The 22,166-nt window shown below is 36.4% G+C and overlaps 2 protein-coding genes and 1 long non-coding RNA gene across 4 annotated transcripts in view; 1 reads left to right on the top strand and 2 right to left on the bottom strand.

Moving 5' to 3' along the window:
- Positions 1-2,393, top strand: part of LOC310733826 — a 103,741-nt gene extending 101,348 nt beyond the window's left edge. Inside the window, exon 2 of the long non-coding RNA XR_014535890.1 lies at positions 1,815-2,393. This is a non-coding gene — a long non-coding RNA (uncharacterized lncRNA). The remainder of the gene's footprint in view (positions 1-1,814) is intronic.
- Positions 2,232-17,284, bottom strand: soat1 (sterol O-acyltransferase 1). 2 transcript variants are annotated; one of them, XM_083555232.1, is made up of 16 exons: positions 17,149-17,284; positions 16,703-16,829; positions 15,490-15,548; positions 10,553-10,701; positions 9,929-9,979; positions 9,145-9,252; positions 8,780-9,062; positions 7,528-7,606; positions 7,366-7,447; positions 7,169-7,214; positions 6,878-7,007; positions 6,555-6,652; positions 5,136-5,234; positions 4,909-5,044; positions 4,631-4,776; positions 2,232-4,516 (listed from the first exon to the last, which is right to left on the bottom strand). In XM_083555232.1, the coding sequence occupies exons 2-16, from the start codon at positions 16,806-16,808 to the stop codon at positions 4,439-4,441; spliced, it is 1,650 nt and encodes a 549-aa protein (XP_083411358.1). In that variant the 5' UTR covers positions 16,809-16,829; positions 17,149-17,284; the 3' UTR covers positions 2,232-4,438. The 2 variants fall into 2 exon arrangements, with proteins under 2 accessions (XP_083411358.1, XP_083411359.1); XM_083555233.1 differs by having other exon boundaries at positions 17,156-17,275.
- A 503-nt stretch (positions 17,285-17,787) lies between these two features.
- The window catches only part of LOC310732958 (uncharacterized protein), a 35,650-nt gene continuing 31,271 nt past the window's right edge, over positions 17,788-22,166 (bottom strand). Inside the window, exons 63-66 of the mRNA XM_083553734.1 lie at positions 20,666-20,772; positions 19,892-19,960; positions 18,336-18,521; positions 17,788-18,185 (exon numbers count right to left, since the gene is read on the bottom strand). Of these exons, the coding sequence (XP_083409860.1) occupies positions 18,057-18,185; positions 18,336-18,521; positions 19,892-19,960; positions 20,666-20,772 (491 nt within the window). The 3' untranslated portion in view covers positions 17,788-18,056. The remainder of the gene's footprint in view (positions 18,186-18,335; positions 18,522-19,891; positions 19,961-20,665; positions 20,773-22,166) is intronic.

The raw sequence follows: 22,166 nt of genomic DNA, 5'->3' as shown, positions 1-22,166 counted from the left end.
GGAGGGATGTGTGAAGCAGTGGTGGAGGATTCAATGCGATAAGTGAGATAAGGGCTGTGAGGTAGAGGTTTGCTGGTCTGGTTTCTGGTTTTGTAGATCATCAGTGTTTTAAATCGGATGCAGAAGCTACAAGAAGTTAAAGGAGAAGTGCACAGATGTGCATATAATATACAAATCCGATTAAATAAAAAAGTTGGGACAATACAAATTGTGAATAAAAACCAATGCAATGATGTGGAAGTTTCAGATTTCAATATTTTATACAGAATACAACATAAATGACATGAAATGTTTAAACTGAGAAAATGTATCATTTTAAGGAAAAAATACGTTGATTTTTAATTTCATGGCATCAACACATCTCAAAAAAGTTGGGACAAGATCATATTTACCACTGTGTGGCATCCCATCTTCTTTTTATAAAAAGTCTGCAAACCTCTGGGGACTGAGGAGACAAGTTGCTCAAGTTTAGGAATAGGAACATTGTCCCATTCTTGTCTAATACAGGCTTCTAGTTGCTCAACTGTCTTAGGTCTTCTTTGTCACATCTTCCTCTTAATGATGCGCCAAATGTTTTCTATGGGCAAAAGATCTGGACTGCAGGCTGGCCATTTCAGTACTCGGATCCTTCTTCTACACAGCCATGATGTTGTAATTGATGCAGTATGTGGTCTGGCATTGTCATGTTGGAAAATGCAAGGTCTTCCCTGAAAGAGACGACGTCTGGATGGGAGCATATGTTGTTCTAGAACTTTCAGCATTGATGGTGCCTTTCCAGATGTGTAAGCTGCCCATGCCACACGCACTCATGCAACCCCATACCATCAGAGATCTGTTCTTCTGAACTGAGCGCTGATAACAACTTGGGTTGTCCTTATCCTCTTTAGTCCAGATAACATGGCGTCCCAGTTTTCCAAAAAGAACTTCAAATTTTGATTTGTCTGCCCACAGAACAGTTTTCCACTTTGCCACAGTCCATTTTAAATGACCCCTGGCCCAGAGAAAACGCCTGTGCTTCTGGATCATGTTTAGATCTGGCTTCTTTTTTGGCCTATAGAGTTTTAGCCGGCAACGGCGAATGGCACAGTGGATTGTGTTCACCGACAATGTTTTCTGGAAGTATTCCTGAGCCCATGTTGTGATTTCCATTACAGTAGCATTCCTGTATGTGATGCAGTGCCGTCTAAGGGCCCGAAGATCAGGGGCATCCAGTATGGTCTTCCGGCCTTGACCCTTATGCACAGAGATTGTTGCAGATTCTCTGAATCTTTGGATGATATTATGCACTGTAGATGATGATAACTTCAACTTCTTTGCAGTTTTTTTCTGAGTACCTCCTTTCTGATATTGCTCCACTACTTTTTGCTGCAGCATTGGGGAATTGGTGATCCTCTGCCCATATTGACGTCTGAGAGACACTGCCACTCTGCGAGGCTCTTTTTATATCCAATCATGTTGCCAATTGACCTAATAAGTTGCAGATTGGCCCTCCAGCTGTTCCCTATATGTACATTTAACTTTTCCGGCCTCTTATTGCTACCTGTCCCAACTTTTTTGAAATGTGTAGCGCTCATGAAATCCAAAATGAGCCAATATTTGGCATGACATTTCAAAATGTCTCATTTTCAAGATTTGACATTTTATCTATATTCTATTGTGAATAAAATAAGTTTATAAGATTTGTAAATTATTGCATTCCTTTTTTATTCACAATTTCTAGTCTCCCAACTTTTTTGGAGTCGGGTTTGTACATAAAGTATACAATAAATCAAAATTGGTTAGACCTGCGATGTTGTATGGTTTAGAGACAGTAGCATTGAGTAAAAGACAGGAGGTGGAGCTGGAGGGAGCAGAGCTGAAGATGTTGAGGTTTTTGTTGGGAGTGACGACGATGGACAGGATTAGAAATGAGTTTATTAGAGGGACAGCGCATGTAGGACGTTTTGGAGACGAAGTAAGGGAGGTGCGATTAGGATGTTTTGGACATGTGCAGAGGAGGGACATGGGGTATATCAGTAGGAGAATGCTGAGGATGGAGCCACCAGGAGGGAGGAAAAAAGTGAAACCAAGGAGGAGGTTTATGGATGTGGTGAGGGAAGACATGAAGGAAGTTGGTGTGAAAGAGGCAGATGTAGAGGGCAGGGGGGTATGGAGACGGATGATCCGCTGTGGCGACCCCTAATGGAAGCAGCCGAAAGAAGAAGAAGAATGTAATACATCAAAATGGGATTCATGAGTGTTACAGTTTTATTGCAGACAATGTTGACCACGAAATGAAACATCTAATTTAATTCCTGACATTTCTGCCCATTACAGTCACTGACTGATAGAATTGACTGATACAACAGTGTACAAACTTTATATAAAACACTGACAGTTAAAATAAATTTCTTCATGTCCCCCCCCCACAAAATTCTAATTTCATTTAGCATTAAAAAAGCAACAACAATATTTCTTTTCCAAAGTAGCATTCGAACGATGAACAAGGTACAATATTTTTGTAAATACAAATGATTTTTTGTGTAGAAACTTACAGTTTACGTACAGATCACAGATATTGCAGCCTTGCTGTTCATTAAACGTTTTAATAATAGTTGTATTTATTTATCAAATGTAAGATAACGTATCTGTGCATATTTATTATAACAGCATAGTTCCCCTAATCATTCTGCATCTTGATAAATAAAACCCTTCAGTGTAACATTAAATAACAATACATCCAATTAAAACCAAGCACCAATTGTTGCCTTGCAATGGTAGCAAATCAAAGCGGTATAATTGTCCAAATACATTCAAGTATGATCTGTAGTTTCACTCATGATGTGTATGTTTTTGTAACAGGAAAGGTCTAGATGGACAACTGGTCAACAGTTAGAAGGAGGAGGAGGAGAAGGAGCTCTATTGGTAGTGGGATGTATCATTGTTTATGGATGTTATTGCAACTTCTGACCAGTAGGTGCTTTGACAAAAAGTTGCTGATACAGCATCTCTTTCTGTTTGGGGGCTTTGCTTTGTCCAACTGATTGACCCCTTAGAGAATAATATGGTGACAATTGAACAAAATATGTGGGAGAAATAGGCAACCTTTTAAAAATATATATATATAATTGTGAATTGCTAAACCTGTCGGATCCTCTGCATGTTTAATTTGGCACATGTTTTATGCTGGATGCCCTTCCTAACGCAAACCTCCCCATTTATCCAGGCTTGGGACCGGCACTAAGGCTTGTGCAACCCTAATGGCTGGGGTCGGGTCCCTAACCGGGGATAAAAAAAATTTAAGTACTAAAAACAGACAAACATGTTTATGGACAAAAGCAATAATGGCAACCAAAATGAAATAAAACGGTTTACAGGCACAAAGTCGGAAGCGAACTCTCAGGTGGTTCATGAGCGGGAACTACAAGAGCACACCGAGGCACAATGTCTGAAGCGCGGGATAGAAGTGGATCGCTGAGTGCTACAGATATCATTATTAATGAAAGGAACATACAACACAACAAAACCTTGGCCTGTTATTTTTTTTTTTTTGAATAAAATATCGTTTCTGTTGATGTTCTATGTTCTGAAAAGTTTCTTGTTCATGTCCATGTTCATCATTTACACAAAATGTCAAACTCAAATAAAAAGAAACGCTTCTTTTTCATTCATATTCCAGGAAGAAGCAGGAAGTGCACTGAAAATAAAACTACTTACACATTTTACCTGTGGGCTACCGAGCCAAAAGATGAGGAAGAAGAAAAATTACTAAGAAAAGGACGTACAAAAAATAGGGAATCTGCACACATTTAATGCTTGGCCCCCTAATTGAAGACCCTCCTTAAGAACCCTGAGCAAAGGTTTAGTCCTTCTTATATAATTAAAGTGTTAAATCATCCACAGGCCTTTAATAATAACCAAATAAATCAGCTGCAGGTCCTTTACAGATCTGCCATATTATAAATTCTACACGTTCATGACCTTGATTTCTGATGGAATTGCATGTCTGCTTTATTCCTGCATTTGAAACTCACTCCAAGTCCATATTAAGATCATGAGGGCCATTAACTCCTCTGCCTTTTCTCTTCATGTGCAACACGATTTTTCAAGGAGTTTACTCTCAATTACTTCAGGAACCCTTTTAAAGGGTTCAATCACTGGGTTTTGCTTTTTGTAAAACCCCCATGAGAACGGTTCAGAAACAAATATTCTAGCCTGAATACAGTAACTGGATTAAAAACACACTTTATGAAACACGACTTCAAAATATTACCCAAAATACCAGTACAAAACGCACTGAAATGGACATCAGGCAGATACCAATTCTGTATAAATGTTTATATGTAAAAAAGTTAAAATTCATCTTCTACGATTGTCACAAAATGTGCTTGTGATTTTAGTGCAAAAAATGCAGAAAGAGTCAAGAGTAAAAAAAAAAATTTAACTAATTCAATTAAGATTATAGGTCTCTGGCAGCTTGGACGTTCTGGATGTAGCAGGTCCACGATCGTGGCTTCAGCAAATCGAGCAAAGAAGGCTAGAAATAACAAAAAATCAATTTAAGATCTTTTAAAACTTTACAAAGACAAAGAAGACAAAGAAGATATCAGTCATCATTATTAAAGGCAGTGCAGGGTGTTGTAGTGTTTACCTCCAGTAGAGGGCAGTATTTCTGAGCGTACCACTCCTGAGAGTAAAGACACAGCAAAACAGCTAAACCGAGAAACAAAGCAGTCCACACGATGATGTTCCACACAGGCCCTGTCCTCCGATCGTGCAGGATGAAGTTAAACATCACTAAGGACACAATCCGAAACATCAGGGGATCAAAAACAACCCTCAGGCTCATCAGGGGCACTGTTCAAGTCATACATACACCTATTAAATAAAACAAAAAAAACCCTTATAAAATATAGTAAAGGTTCTCACTTCCAAAGCACATGAAGAGGCAGAAGAGGACGGGATAGAAGAACCCGAAACACACGGCCAGGACGTATTCATGAACCACAGCAGAGACGGTGAAAACAACAAACATGGCGGCCGCTCGGAAACGTTTCTGCGTCATCTGTGGAGGTGAAGCAGAATAAAGGTTGCAGAATAATGAATATAATATATATTTAATATGTATTCTGCTATAGTTTTATGATGGAACTCACCCACAGGAAGTCCCGATAGACGTAGTAATATAGCCAGTCGTGCACTACCACGTTCCATGTGCGGTAATAGTTCGCGAAAGACGTTGAATTCCACCAATCCTGTAGTTTCATACAGATTAACCAGTAATAATTCATTATTAATAGATGAAAATCAACACTTATTTATAAACACTTCAAAAGTAAAGTTTATAATGGCACATGCAGGCTTATAAAAGTTTATAATGACGTCAGTAAGGGTAAGAAATGTTCATTTAGAGATTCATTCTAGTGTTTTATAATAGTCTGTATTCGCTATACACTTTCTTCTGGGCTGTATTACCTTGCAATTGTCTACAATGGAATCTACAGGTTGTAATGGTTTATAATGATCTGTAACGGTGTATAATGGTCTATTAACACGTGTAATGGTCTGTCATGGTTTGTAAAGGTATTTACTGGTATGTAAAGGTGTGTACTGGTTTGTAAAGGTGTGTAATGGTTTGTAAAGGTGTGTACTGGTTTGTAAAGGTGTGTAATGGTTTGTAAATGTGTAAACTAGATAGTAAAGGTCTATAACGGTTTGTAAAGGTGTGTAATGGTTTGTAAAGGTGTGTACTGGTTTGGGAAGGTGTGTAATGGTTTGTAAATGTGTAAACTAGATAGTAAAGGTCTATAACGGTTTGTAAAGGTGTGTAATGGTTTGTAAAGGTGTGTACTGGTTTGGGAAGGTGTGTAATGGTTTGTAAATGTGTAAACTAGATAGTAAAGGTCTATAACGGTTTGTAAAGGTGTGTAATGGTTTGTAAAGGTGTGTACTGGTTTGGGAAGGTGTGTAATGGTTTGTAAATGTGTAAACTAGATAGTAAAGGTCTATAACGGTTTGTAAAGGTGTGTAATGGTTTGTAAAGGTGTGTAATGGTTTGGGAAGGTGAGTAATGGTTTGTAAAGGAGTGTTCTGGTTTGTAAAGGTGTGTTATGGTTTGTAAAGGTGTGTACTGGTTTATAAAGATGTGTACTGGATTGTAAAGGTGTATACTGAATTGTAAAGGTCTGTATTGGTTTGTAAAGTTGTAAAATGTTTTCTAAAGCTGTGTAATGATTTCTAAGGGTGTGTAATGTTTTTTAAAGGAGTGTACTGGTTTGTAAAGATGTGCACTGGATTGTAAAGGTGTGTACTGGTTCATAAAGTTGTGTAACGGTAATATTAAAAAAAGATGGTTTGTAAACAGGTGTAATGGCCTGTACTGGTTTGTAAAAGGTGTCTTATGGTCTGTGAAGGTTTGTACTGAAATGTAAAGAGGTATAATGATCTGTAAAGCTGTGAACTTTGTTCAAAATTGTTTAAGGGTTTGTAATGATGTGTAATGGTCTGTGTTGACATGTAAAGGAGTTTAATGGTCTGTAATGGTGTGTGAAGGAGTGTAGAAGTTGTTTTCTGACCCTATAAAACATTCTGTCCCCAAACCGCAGCATTTCAGCAAAAGCATTTAGCCAGCAGTGCAGAAAGGCAAAGAAGGCCAAAAAGAGAATCAGTGCTCCTGCATGAACACACACACACACACACACACACACACACACACACACACACACACACACACACACACACACACACACACACACACACACACAAACATAACCATTTGACCATAAACATAAACAAGCACATGTATTTATATCCCAAATAATACCATTTACTAATTATCTTCTAGGGTAACGACACACAGATTCAACACATCCACACACAGTACATGATCAGTGGGTACCTGGCAGGATGGAGCTGAAGATACAGAGCACCATCACTCGAAGGTCGAACAGCTGCAAGCTCACACTGCGAAATTGAGGGATGCAGAGACGCACAAACACGTAATAGGCGTAGAACAAACAGCCCAACACCTGCAACAACAATCACACAGTGTTGAAGGTTAGGGTCAAAACACACACACACACACACACACACTCACACACTCACACACACACTCACACACTCACACACTCACACACTCACACACTCACACACTCACACACTCACACACTCACACACCATCAGCACCTACCTGTAATAACTTGGTGGCTACGTAACTCCAGCGAACACACGGATTTCTAAAAATAGAAATACAAACAACAATGAACAGTCAAACCACAGAACAGAAAGAAATGAGTGTGTGTGTGTGTGTGTGTGTGTGTGTGTGTGTGTGTGTGTGTGTGTGTGTGTGTGTGTATGTGTGTGTGTCTGTAAGCACATAGGGCTTGCCTTGGATATCGGTCTCTGTAGATCAGAGTGGGTGCAAACAGGAAGTAAAGGTACGAGTTCAGTTGAGGCACTGCTACTGAAGCTGAGCAAATCACACAGAATGCATCAGTAAACAGTAAATCAACATCTGGATCCAAAATGTGCCATAACTTCGGTCCTCACCTGAGCCCTCTTTGCCCGAGGACCACAGCCGTGGCACGTTCTCCCGAATAAACGAATGAACCTTCATCATCAGACGCACCTGAAAAGCAAACATCCACCTTTAAATATATCCTGAATCTATTAAAACAATACACACACTACATATGTGGTGTATTCATGTCTCTGATCGAGAACAAGGAAAAAAAACTGGAATTTTAGTATGAGGAGGAGTTGAGGGTTGTAAAATTCCAGGAATGAGAATAAACTGGGGATTTACCAAATTGCAGGTTATTCTATAACAGGGAACTTTAATGCAATTTCTATGCTGCACATTCATCAATCACATACACAGCACACATACTGCAGGGCTACTGAGGCCACAACCCCTACATGCACTGTGCATTCCTTCATAACATATCACACATCATTTGTTTCATCCTGCACCCAAAAATAATGATGACTTGGTGAGTATTTATGTAAATTATATAAATATTACATTCATTTATGTGTAAAATTTCCTTGTGTGTAAGCTATTGTGCAACAAAATTATACTAACAAATAAATCAAAGTCAAAAATGCTATTTTTTTTAAATCTTGCATGCATTTTAGCTTATGACCAATCAAAATGATACATATATACGATACAGTTTATATTAATTTCCCCAAATTTCTAATTAATTCCCATTAATTTCTATGAATTCACATACATTCCCATTAATTCTTGTTAGGTTTCTAACTTGGAAAATTTACATAATTCCCCAAAATGATGTTCCCATGTAAAATCTCTGGAAAATTACCAGAGATTTCCTAAATCTATTTATACAGTTGAGTCCATTGTTTAAAGGGTCATGATCTTTGAACATTTTGGCTCATTGCTGCTTTTTGTCTCAAGTTCTTCTTTCAGTTCTGTCCTGAAATAAAAATTTTTGTCCTTGTTTCTGACCTTAATTGTCGATTTGAAAATAAAAAAACCTATTCTGTCCAGTGCCTCTTATATTTCTGCTACACAATTAAAACTGAATTACAGTGAAGGGAGAGAATCTAAATATTAATGTAACAAATTCAAGATCAACAAATAAACAAATTAAATATTCGGTACTATGAGGGTAATTTTTTTTTTAGTTTAGAGTGAAAATGAAGTTAGTAAAAAGCATAAATGAGGAGGCGCTTCAGTACAAGAATAAAAAAATGAAGTTAAAGAGGATTCAGGCTGAGGAAAAAGCAGACATTCTTCTGAAAATGTGTTCTAAATGTAAAGATTAAAGTTCAGTACCTGCTCGAGGATGAGGATGAAGCAGGAGGCGGGAGGAAGGTTATTTTTCAGTACAATGTAAGTGGGCAGGAAGCCGAGTCCGAGGCTTTGGTACAGCATCAGGAGCATTAGGGCGATAAGCGTGTAGATGGTTTGATGGTGGGATGAAGAATACACACCAGCCCACCAACGAAGAAGCACAAATGGAACAACGAGCGCTGAAACAAACATACAGAGCCACGAGACCACGACGAGGGGAAACTGACCGAACGCAAACACCAGCAAATCAAAATCCAGCACCAACCTGCAGAGAGAGCGATGACGAGTAAGAACTGAAACTCATGGTCAACTGGTTACAAACGATAATTAATGAGAATAAAACTCACCGCCCCTCGTCGATGAAGTCTACGACTAATGTACTGAGGATGAAGAGGATGAGCAGGGCGATGAACATGTGATAGATGGTACGGATGTGATTCACTTCAAAGAGCTCACTGTAGAAATCAAAAATATATAAATATATATAAAGTGTATATTAAAAAATATGCATTTAAAATGTGGTTTGCAAAACCAAACAAACTCCAGTAATAATATTAAACTTATCTTTTATCATTCAACTTTAAGTTTTTATTATTATTGTTACAATTATTAGATTGCATTTTATTATATTAGACTCTTTTCTTGAACATACTTTTTAGTATTTTGTAATATTTATTGCATGCCTTATTGCCTATGTTTGTGGATACTGCTGAAAGCTGTAAACTTCCAATTGGAATGATTAAAGTATGTATGTATGTATGTATGTATGTATGTGTGTGTATGTATGTATGTATGTATGTATGTATGTATGTATGTATGTATGTATGTATGTGTGTGTATGTATGTATGTATGTGTGTGTGTGTATGTATGTATGTATGTGTGTGTGTGTATGTGTGTATGTATGTATGTATGTATGTATGTATGTATGTATGTGTGTGTATGTATGTATGTATGTATCTGTCAGTCAGTCAGTCAGTCAGTCAGTCAGTCAGTCAGTCTGTCTGTCTGTCTGTCTGTCTGTCTGTCTGTCTGTCTGTCTGTCTGTCTGTCTGTCTGTCTGTCTGTAACGTCTGATGTCTGCTTTATCTGATCTCTGAGCTGCAGAAAAACGTTATAAAAACCTTACTTACTCTAATAGAGAGCGACGGATGACAAACTGTTTACTCTGACCTTGAGAAGACCTAAAGAAAGAGAGGGAGGGAGGGAGGGAGGCAGGGAGGTTGAGAGGGAGAGAGAGAGAGAGAATGGAGGTAAAGAACATCACACTACATTACTTTAGTGGCATTCTTTCTCTTACACAGAGTTTGTCATGCACAACCATCAGCATCAGCATCAGCATTATCATCAGCACTGGAGACATTCTCTCAAATGAACATTTGGTTGCTATGGTTAACTAATGATCAACATTATCTCAAATAACATCTTTAATGTACATAAATTTTTTTGCCATTATCCAGTATAATGTGCATTTCAGCTCCAAGCTAAATCAGAAATCAGAAACATGCTTAATTAAATGCACACATCCACTTAGAGCTATCAGCCAATCAAGGATTCAACAGTGCCGTGGTTTAAAGTTTGAGTGTGAATGTAGTAATGCCCAGTTAAGGAAATATTAATAAATATTATTTAAATAAATTGTGCATTATAGATATTATCCAGCTGATTTGTATTAAACTTAAACCAAATCCTGCAAACTCAAAATCACCCCCGAACACTTTACGTGATGTTTAAACGTCGATGTTTAACTCAAGTACCCGAGGTTCTTGGTTCTCTCTTTGTCTGGAAGAGGCTGAGTGGAAGAGTGCAGAGAAGAAGAACCCGGACTGTGGGCTTCGTCCACCAGAGAGTCGACAAACTCATTCAGCTGAGAGTCAAAGTGCCGCATCAAGTCCACTTGCAGCTGCTGCAGTGAAAATACAACAAAATGAATCAGTGCTATTATGAAAATATTGTATTCTTTTTTTACTATAATACAATAGCTTTCTTTCGGCTTCTCCCATTAGGGGTCGCCACAGCGGATCATCCGCATGTTTGATTTGGCACATGTTTTCACGCTGGATGCCCTTCCTAACACAACCCTCCCCATTTATCCGGGCTTGGGACCGGCACTAAGGCTTGTGCAACCCTAATGGCTGGTGTTGGTTTCCTGACCGGGGATCGAACCCGGGCCGCATCGGTGAGAGCGCCGCATCCTAAACACTAGACCACCAGGGATACTATAATACAATAGAAATTGTAAAATATTTGACTATAAAAAGTTTCTCTTTCTATAAAAATGTCTAAAACAAACAAACAAACAAAATGCAGCTTTAAACACAATGCAACACTTTACAATTCACTATACAATTACAATTTAGTAATAATAATAATAATAATAATAATAATAACATCATCTTGGGTGTATTATGTATTAATAACATACATGGATTTAAATGCAGCTATACTATTTAATTTCTATTTCTATTATTGCAACCATAGTATATTTCTATTGATTTGTTTCTATTTCATTGTGATATAAATTCTATTTTATTCCTATATTCCATTTTTATTCTTCATAAAAAAAAAAAAGTCTGGAATAGGAACAATAATAATAAGTTTTGTCTAAGTGTCCATTCCAAACCATGATCTTTCAGTTGTACCCTGCCTCTTTAATTTGATATACAGATATACAGACACTGTCTTGTCTCTAAACCCTCACACACAAATTCTATGTACACTTCTGCAAACAATTCAATTTATGTTAATTATTGGATTTCGTACCAATTAATTTATGTCAAAATAATACACTGTATTGAATCAGGAGTAATTCTTTGTAGTTACACTGTGAGAGTTTCAGTAAAGGCATGTACCTACTGTAACCTCGGACCCCATTGTGACCCCATCATACAGCATGATTAACAAAGGTGTTGCGAGACTGTTTCCTGTCTATTTCTGAAGTAACTTATGATCTTTCTGATAGAACTTCCTGTTTCACCATCAACTTTCCACTGCAATCAGACCCAAATGAATCACTGCATGCAGTGTGTTATGGGTAACAGACTGTATAAAAAAATGGCACGGTATAAATGAGGGATGGAAATCCGAGGCTTCCAAATATACGATTTAAAACTGAATTTGATATGTTTCAGCACGGAAGTCTCTGATCAATTCGTGACCAACTTTGTGAAAAATCTGGGAAAGGTCAACTTTTAATTAGTGAGTGATGAGGTAGAAAAGGTTTGTTTAAAAGATCCCAGAGTTACAGGCAAAACGCAGTACATAAATCTATACCTATACATACAGTATTTACATATGTACAAATTTACTTAGTAGTTTATTGCTATTAGTATTAGTAATTATAGTAGTATTAACAGTATTTCTGTCAGTGCTCTTGAATTACAGGAAGTGCTGGGCAGAATTCGAAAGTCGTATTTCAGTGAATGGCTCCAAATGAGAACATTTGCAACTGATTTACATCACAGATTCAGACACTGATACCGAACTACAGTGTGTGTACACACATATACACACATACACACACACTTTCTTTTCCAAATGATTTGGTGATGGACAATCTCTTTGTTGTGTTCACTCTTTTACTCATTCATATCTCTTTCTGCATGCCTTAACTCACTTCTCTACCTTTTAAGGTGAATAAAGTTTGTAGTCGGTTCTATTGGAGAAACTAAAGTTAATAGGGGAATAAATGAATTAAATGTAATGCAGTTGATAAAGAAATACATCGAGAGTTCCATTGTTTAGAATGAGAAACTGTGATCCTACAGAGTGACAAAGAGAAGGGCTATTGTTTATGTGATCCTGGTGTCTTTGTTAATATTAGAGAAATTCGCATTCTCTCCTTTTTTCCACACTCGTAAAACTTTTGCAAATGATGTGGTTTCCTTAACATCAGACCAACACGCAAACAATTCTGTTCACCCTAAACTTTCTCCTGATTTCCGAGAAGATTTACATAACAGGCAACAAAGCCATAGACCAGTGGTGTTGACTCTTTTCCACAAAGGGCCAGTGTGGGTGCACATTTTTAATCCAAGTCCACACCAATTTCTACCTGTTTAAAGCTCATGACTTTCAGGTGTGGCCCCTGATTGGTTCAAGGTAAAACCTGCACCCAGACAAACCTTTTGTGGAAAAACATTAAACACACTTGTTGATTGTCTTGTAGTTTGGTCTCTCACCGCTCTGGTGCTTTTATTCATTTTTGCTCCACTTTACTTTGATGAAGTAGAAGAACTAGACCACTATCATCACGTGTCAGGAAGGTGATCCAACACAGCCACGTCAACAGTCTTGTCATTTCGAAAGGGCATAGTTCTCTATTCAGCACGTTAAAACTTCTCCCTCCTTCTAAAACTGAGAAGGAGGAATCACTTATGTAGCCTCCTCAACAAAGCAAGTGTCTTCATGCCAGTGTCTTCGCTCCACCCCCTGTACATTTGCTTATGTTTCTGAAACTGTTCTCTATACATCCTCACACACTTCCTTCTGATATCTTCATCTTCTTACCTTCATTCTCCGCTGTCCTTCACACCTCACAGAGCTGCTTCTCATCCTTATCCTTCCGTGTATCTGAACTTGACTCAAATATTTAATTTTGCTACATTTTGCTAAATCAGTCGTTCCCCTTTTATTTATGAATGGATAAAAACTCAAACATGCAGCAAGCCAAAAAAAAAAAAGTGTCAGAAAGGCGAGGCAGGGTTTGATGATGTCACGTCAGTAAAGGAGAGTTGAATACAAATTTAAATTATGGATGACAAAAAAGGTCAAAACTCTCAGGAGCCCATATTGGGAAAAAAGAGGAAAGAAGTAGAGGGAAACATGCAAAAAAAATTCCTCATTATGAGGAAAGTAAAGGCTAATGCATTAAATGGAATCTTTTTAATAACTCTATATCACTTAGGTTATGTTGTGTTGCCTGCTGTGCTTTTACATAGAGCAAGAATATTTATTTTAGCTGCACAACATTATAGTTTATAGTATGTAGTTTATCATAATGTGTGTAGCAACAAAACAATTACAGTCTCACTAGTCTAGTTGGATTTTAGTTAAACAGAACTTACTGATTTGATTATTGATTGAGGTGATGTCATAAAGGTTTTCTGTAATTGTACTGAAAAGATCCTGGACTGAGTTCAGTAAGAGGGAATCTCTAGTGCAAATTTAAAAGACATAAGGATTTAGATGTAGGTATCTTATGGCTTCAATTAGACAATGAGTTGTTTGGTTCTTGGTTCTAAGAGTTTGACAAATTGTGCACAATGAATTCAATTGTGCAATAAATGCATTTAGGGTAATATTTATACATGAAAGTGTGCTTTCAAACATGTCTCAAAATTTCTGGACTGCTCTGAGAATATGTCTTATTCCTCCAGTGGTGGTAGCTGAAGCAGAGAGGAGCTTTTCACAGCTGAAACTTATCAATGGGGGAGATGTTGGGTTGTGGCGTGGTTCACCCAAGGCCTCATTCAAGATAAAACCACCATTGCCGGTTGGTGGCATCTAATTATCACCAACATACAGTTCAGCATCAGTTCAACAAGCAAGCAGAACATTTTGAGAGAAATAAATAGTAGAAGAAACTCCTGACTCTGACTTGCCACAACACCCATGGCCTTGTTGCGCAACTTTTTTGAAGCCGTTGAAAAGGAGGTTTTGGGCTCATGATGAATCAGTGTTTAACTCATAAATATCACTCTATTAATAGATCAGTGTGCTGAGAGTAATAAAAATGATAATAGGAAAATTATAGTCGTAATAAATCACAGTACTTTGGATATTTAAGTAGATTTGAGGGCAAATACTTTTGTACTTTTACTCAAGTGGGAGCACTTTTACCTTTAATGGAGTCATATTTTACCAAGTGTATTTCTACTTTTACTCAAGTACATGCTTCGTGTACTTCATCCACCACATTCACAAATACTCTCACTCATTATATCACATGGGCAACAGCCCTTCTCCTTGTCACTGTTAAGGATAACAGTTTTCCTGTTCTAAACAATGGAACTCTTGTCACATTTCCTTACCAACTTTATTCCATTCACTTAATTAGGTCCCCTATTAACCCCAGTTTCTCCACTAGAAACCTCCTGTCTACCATTTCTACCAAACCAACTCAAGTCTCAGCTTAATGATCTAAAAGATCTTTGAAACTTCCTGGAAATGGACCCCTTCACACCTACACACACAAAATCAGGATCACACTCCCAACATGTAACTTCAACACAACCTCTTAAGCACATGGCAGGTACATCCAGACTAAGACACAACTGCAATCACACTTCATGTCATATAGTTAAATGAGGTTCTGCTCTTGAGTTAAGAAATAATAGAAAAAGTAAAAAAAAAAAAAAAAAAAAAAGAAAAAAGTAAAAAAAAAAAAAGGCTGGATGAAAGACCACATCTAAAACTCCAACTTTCTAATTAGCCTCCTATTAATGTCTTCCTGTGTCACAATCACTACCAGTGACATGTTTTCTGTACCATCACCCCCTTGTCTTCTGCATATTGTTCAGCAACTCCTACCAGAAGCCATTCCAGTTTTCCTCACTTCCACAACCATTCTCAATCCTCTACAATTGCTTTATTTCCCATTCCTTCTTCTTCCTCACTCTCTCTTTCTGTGTCTAAATCTCTTTGAATTTTTTATGTAAGGTTTATCATCTTTATGTAAAATCGATGGAGTTACCTCAACTTTCTTCCTCAGCAGAAGCCTCTCTTTCGTATTCCTTTCCAGCTCCACACTTCCTGAAGCAAAAAAGATGAACCATGTTTATCGTCAATATTCACAGATCAGGAATAACATTATGACCACCAGCCTAATATTGTCTTTGCTGCTAAAACAGTCCTGACCCTTCGAGCATTAAGAGCATTAACATTTGTTTTCAGCAATTTCAGCTACAGCAGCTCCACCACTGTTCCTGTCTTGGAACACTTTTGATAAGATACTGACCACTGCAGACCAGGAACACCCCAGTTTTGGAGATGCTCTGACCCAGTCGTCTAGCCATCACAATTTAGCCCTCGTCAAATTCGTCTAAATCCTTATTTTTCCTGCTTCTGATATGTCAACTTTAAGAACAAAATGTTCCCGTGCTGTCTAATAAATCCCACCCACTAACCGGTGCCATGATGAGGAGATAATCAGTGTTATTCACTGCACTGTTCATAATGTTCAATGGCATAATGTAATACCTGGTCGGTGTATTTGTAGCGTGACCCAAACTGTTTGACATCACATTCGTGATCACGGTGACATTACTGGCACCTCGCTGCCTCGGGTAAATATTTAACCTTGTCTAGTAAATGTTTACCTTTGCTGCATTATGAGGACTGAGAGATGAGGAATAAAATGCATCTACAGCAGAGAGCAGAGCACAAATAACACACACATATTCAAACATTTATATGTTACAGTAAATCTTAAAGTAAATAAGGAACGAGGTAAGGATGGTGACAGATGAGAGTCAGTTTGAGGCAAGGAAGAAGACAGTGCAGGGTTAAGACAAAAATGGGGTGGAGCAGGTGGGGATTGAGACAGGACCGGGTAAAGATTGAGACGGGACCGGGTAAAGACTGAGACGAGGCAGGTCAGAAAGAGATTGAGACAATGGAGGATGGAAGGGAACTAAGACAAACCGAGGCAGATAGAGATTAAGACAAGTTAGATAGTATGTGTCATGGTTGACAAAGACTGAAAAGAGGCAGGGCAAACAGGAACTGAGAATAGGATTAAGGTGAGGCTGGGACGTAAACATAAATGTCATCCTTACACTGCTCCTATTATTGAGTGTCATTAACAGAGTACATTGAATTACACAATCGTCACGCCTGACAAGTCCAAACACACACACACACACACACACACACACACACACACACACACACACACACACACACACCATTTCTGCTCTTATGATAGTCTCCTTTAGTCTTGGTGATGTCTCCAGCCTTCATGTTTACTTCCTTAAATGAACCTCGACGTTTTCTTCTGCTCTCCATCTTCATCGCCCCATACAGTGTTTGTACCTGGACAGTTGAGAGAGAGAGAGAGAGAGAGAGAGAGAGAGAGAGAGAGATCCTCTGGTTAAGATCAAGAATTTACCATAGATGAACATCTATGGTAAATAGATTAACAGATGAACAGATTTTCCTGTTGACTCTCACGTGACACTTTTAGACTGATGAATTAAATAAAGGACAGTCATATTATTAAAATATTCTCCTGGAAATCTGAACTGAATGAGAAACTGTGTGTGTGTGTGTGTGTATTTACCGCCCACTCCAGGAAGTAAGTGTGGTGTATGTGTTTGTGTTTGTGCAGCAAAATTAAAGCAGTAATACTCACCACTCACCCCTGAGCTCTTTATCCCTCACTTTCCTCTGAATCTCCGACGCTGATAATAAACCTGAGAATAAACCGAACGCGTTCATGATGCGGAAGAATCGGTCAGAGGGGGCGTGGTCTAGGGCACCTTGCGTCAACGCTGGCCTCTCGCTATTGGCTGAACAGTGACAGACTCTGACGCTGTCCAAGAACTTGAAACCCAATAATAATAATAATAATAATAATAATAATAATAATAATAATAATAATAATAATAATAATAATATTAATAATAATCGTGATCATATTTATTAATATTTTGGTATTATTTTTGTTATAATTATTCAGTATTTATATGTAGACTATCAAAGACAGGGAAATATTACATACATACATTTTGTAAAATTATTATTTTATACAACCTTATAATTATACAATTATATAACATTACAAACACATCATCTTTGTCTTCATTTTGTATTTTAAATCTTGCAATTATAAATTTGTATTACCCCATTACACCAAACACACACTACAATCCTGAGTAAAATGTATTTTATTTGTATTTTATGCATTTTTTTTTTCCTTATTTGATTTAATCACTAACAAGCTAGAAATCACACAAAAATAAATAATATAAAGAATAATTGTGCTCTTAAACCAAATTTTGTCCAGAAACTAACTGTAAAAATAGCGCTCAATATGGCATTATTATATCCTATTATAATTAAATAATACTATATTAATAAAATATTATTGTATAATAAAGTCAGTTCAAGTTTTAACCGATACAATGTACAGTACACATTATTTACATTTATATTATTTAGATTTCAGTCAAACTGAACTGGAACTGAAGAGTTTTTTCTATGAGCCTCAAACTCATATTTATATGAAGTGCAGTGTCTCATCACTGCCTCTGGATGGCGCTATAAAAAGCACAGAGGCCCGAGTTCAGCTCTGAATCTGATTTCTTGCTGTTCTCCTTCAGATAAACGCATATCTCTGATGGGAAGCAAATTCATCTCTTCTCCTTTTCCTAAAAATTTCATCTGCACCTGTAAATAAACAAAATAAATAGAAATTAAATAAACAGAAAAAAATACAAATTATTATTTCTGTACTTATTCCTGTATGTTGCTTTAATTACATCAAAAAATATTTAAAATCAATAAATATTTAAAGCCATTTAATGCATTGTTTCTCACCTCACTGCTGCTCGAGTAAACAGCACTGGAGAAACCGATTTCACCTCCCGAATCTCCTCGAAATTGTAAAAGTCCTGGAGTGAAGTGGAGATCAGAGGAGCAGGAGATGGTGAGGGTTTGAGTCACAGAGACACTGTGGAGACGCAGGAACCTCAACTGCACAATGCCGAGCTGTGCATATTCAACCTGCAAACAACAAACACAACAAAAAACAATAAATATCAGATACAATATGTACAACTTTTACATGTAGACTACAGAACGAATAATTAAACTACTTCTAGAATAGAATTACTTCTGTTTTTTTCTTATATTTAAAGGTGCACTAATCGAAACAAAAAAATAGTTTAAAGTAAATGAAGAACTTTACACATGTACAAGAAACAAAGTTATAAGATTTCATACTTGCTGTATATCTTGAATGACAGGTGTCTCGTCCAATGATCGGTAAGTTTCCATTCACAAACTATACTTACCTTTTCCGTTTTGTCTGAATTGTCATTGTGTTTTCGAATTTGTTATTTTGCTTTTGGATTTGTTAGTGTTTTTTATTTAGTTAATTGGTTTTCAGATTTGCTAATTTGTTTTGCACTTCTTGGCCACTGTACTTTTCACACAGTCTCACGGCATTTCGTGATATAGTCACAAACTTTATTCTATTCAATCGTGTTCATGGACACGAATCTCTCTCGATTTTCATGTCACTCAGCACAACTGCCTCCGTCTTCCCCATTTTTATCAGAAAATAGGGCAGAAAATATACGTTTAGGATATGGGTTAGAGTAGGGTTAAAGGTTAGATTAAAGATTATATATAAATAAATAAATAAATAAATAAATAAATAAATAAATATATATATATATATATATATATATATATAAAATCATCATAATTACAATTATTAAATTTCTTTTTGTTGTTTTTATTATATAATGATATATGTTACATTCGTTACATCAAACATTTTTTATTTTCTTTCTGTTTCTGTCCCCCAATGCTGAAAAAATCCATTTATTACAAATAAATTATATTATTTAGCTGAATTTATTTAGATTAAATAAATTCGATTAGCATTTTGTTCATTTACTTATTTACTTTTTATAAACAAAGATAGATTTTATTTATTTATTTGTTCACTTATTTAGGACATTTTTATTGGTTTATATTTTTCTGAAAGACTGTTTCAATTTGCTTTTATAAAGAATTTGTTTATTTTTCAAAAAAATCTTTTTTTTTAATTAAAGAATTTTATAATGTGTCATTAGATTAAATTTAGATTAGATTTATTTGCAGTTAATACTGTAATTATCTGCCAATTCAATTATTAATCCTATTTATCTACATTTAAACATTTTCATATTTAAAATCTTGGTTTGTAATTTAATATTCCTTTCAATTACCTTTTTTGATTACAATTTTAATCAAAATATTTTTAAGTAACGATTGTTTAATCAAAATACAAATTCTGCATAACAATAAATGCATTCAACGTGTTAATATAATAAATTAGTATGTATAAAGTGTGTAGATTAAAAGATTATGGCAGAGATTCTCACCCCATCTTTCTGAGCTCCACTGAATCGTTGTGACTGTTTTCCTGTTGTCACATTCCAATATCCTGCAAACTAAACACGTCAGAGTCACTTTCAAAAATGTGCACGGAAGTTGAAAAAAATGTTCAGTATCAACATCGTAACTCAAATTACACAATCTAATTTCTTATTCTCTCAGCCAATCGCAGGTTTATACTAACGCACCCGTTCTAACACAACTTTATGGTTGCTATAGAAACAGCTCAATACTGATGCAGAGAAGTTTTATGGAGGGAGTCTCCAGTGTTATCGCTTTGTAAAAGTCTGAGGTAAAGATATTTTTAGAAAAGAAGAGTGTAAGCTCTTAATGAGACTAAAGAGAGGATTGTGAGGGGGAACGAGTGATTAAATCTGCTAGATGTAAGAACAGAAACTCACTCATTTCACCATCTTTCCACAACACTAAAGGTATTTATAAATGGATAAAAAGTAATAAAAAGACACTTAGGTATGTGCTGTTATAGGGAAATAATCAGGATTATACCAGTAGCTTCATCACACTACTCTTTCAAACCGTATTCTCTCTCTTTTTCACTCACTTTATCCTTCGTTTCACTTTATTTCTCGCTCTGCTCTTACTTAATTTCTCTTTTTCTCTCTATTCCCCTCTCTCACCCCTCGTTATCTCCCTCTATATATCTCAGTTTCTCTCTCTTTGTTAATCACCCTCTCTCTCTCTCATTCTCCCTCCATTTCTCCTTCTCTTTTCCTTCCTTTCACACCATCCTTCTCTCTCACCTCTGATTGGACAGGTGAGACACAGGTAAATCCACCGGCTGTAAAGTTACAGAAAACCTGCAGTGCATCATAAGGGCTGCCGTGATTCGGATCCACGTAATAAAATCCTGCAATGAAAACATAATACAATCAAACAGCCGCTGATTCTCCAGGTTCTGCAACAATCCTGCACTAATGTCCAATTTCATATAAATATACAGTCAGAGGTGGCAAAAGTACACACATCCATTACTTAAGTAGAAGTACAGATACTCATGTTTTAAAATACTCGGGTAAAAGTTGAAGTACTGATTATACCTTTTTACTTAAGTGAAAGTAAAGAAGTCTTGGCTCTGACATGTACTTAAGTAAAAAGTAGTTATTACTTCTACCTGTTTTAGCTGTTAACTGGACCTCACATCATATTAATATTAGATAGATAGATAGATAGATAGATAGATAGATAGATAGATAGATAGATAGATAGATAGATAGATAGATAGATTGATTGATTGATTGATTGATTGATTGATTGAACTTTATTGTACAGGTACGCAGCAACAAAATGCAGTTTGGCATCTACCAGAAGTGCAAAAAGTAGCAATCGTGCAAATAGTGCAGATAAATATGTATTATATTTACAGCATGTGATAGATATGTAAGCATATGTACAGTGATTAAATATAAAGGCTATAACAGTGCAGAGACATGTGGACATCATTAAGAGCCTTTGCTATGTTTCCACACGGACAGTTAATGAGGTGATACCGAAGAAAGTGCACCTCTTCCAGTCAAGTCAAGAAGCTTATATATATATATATATATATATATATATATAATCATAGAAATTTTACAGATTTAATGATGTATTGTTTTTATCTGTACGATCAATAAAGACAGTAATTTAAGTTAGTTTCGACATAATGAGGGAAAAACCCACAAAACGCCACCCAGAGGATTAATTGTGTAAAACATGGCGGATTTGGTGTTTGATATGAGACTTGGCGCAAAAGTTTACTGATTAAAATTATTTTCCGGTGAAGTTTATTTATTTATTTTATGTCTAAGTAGAGAAGGGATGTCGTGAATAAGTGTATGTTTTGCTGGAGGTTTTAATTTCACCACTTTTATATTTATTTATTTATTTATTTATATTTTTTATAAAAATGGTAGAAACAGAAATGCGCGCTGAATTGATAAGTAAAAAGTACAGATATTTGTGTAAAAATGTAATGAGTAAAAGTAAAAAGTTGTCTGAAAAATAAATAGTGGAGTAAAATACTGATACCAGAAAAATCTACTTAAGTACAGTAACGAAGTATTTGTACTCCGTTACTTCCCACCTCTGTATACAGTCAGAGAGAGAGAGAGAGAGAGAGAGAGAGAGAGAGAGAGAGAGAGAGAGAGAGAGGTTCATTCTAACTTTTCCTTTTCTTTTTTTTTATTAACTCTGTATAGTTTTTCATTGACTGACTGTTATTTCTGTTGTTATGTGTCTGTTTATTTTATTGTATTTGGCAAT

Source organism: Silurus aristotelis (genome assembly GCF_946808225.1).
Source record: "Silurus aristotelis genome assembly, chromosome: 11".
NCBI lineage: Eukaryota > Metazoa > Chordata > Actinopteri > Siluriformes > Siluridae > Silurus > Silurus aristotelis.
The sequence above is the reverse complement of the archived record's forward strand: the minus strand, read 5'-3'. Positions and strand labels throughout refer to the sequence as shown.

Coding starts and splice junctions, on each gene's coding strand:
- soat1 (XM_083555232.1), bottom strand. CDS start 16,808: ATGAAGATGGAGAGCAGAAGAAAACGTCGAGGTTCATTTAAGGAAGTA. Junction 5,235..6,554: donor GGGACAGAATGTTTTATAGG/GTCAGAAAACAA, acceptor ATGAAACTACAG/GATTGGTGGAATTCAACGTC. Junction 4,777..4,908: donor CCTCTTCATGTGCTTTGGAA/GTGAGAACCTTT, acceptor TTGTGTCCTTAG/TGATGTTTAACTTCATCCTG.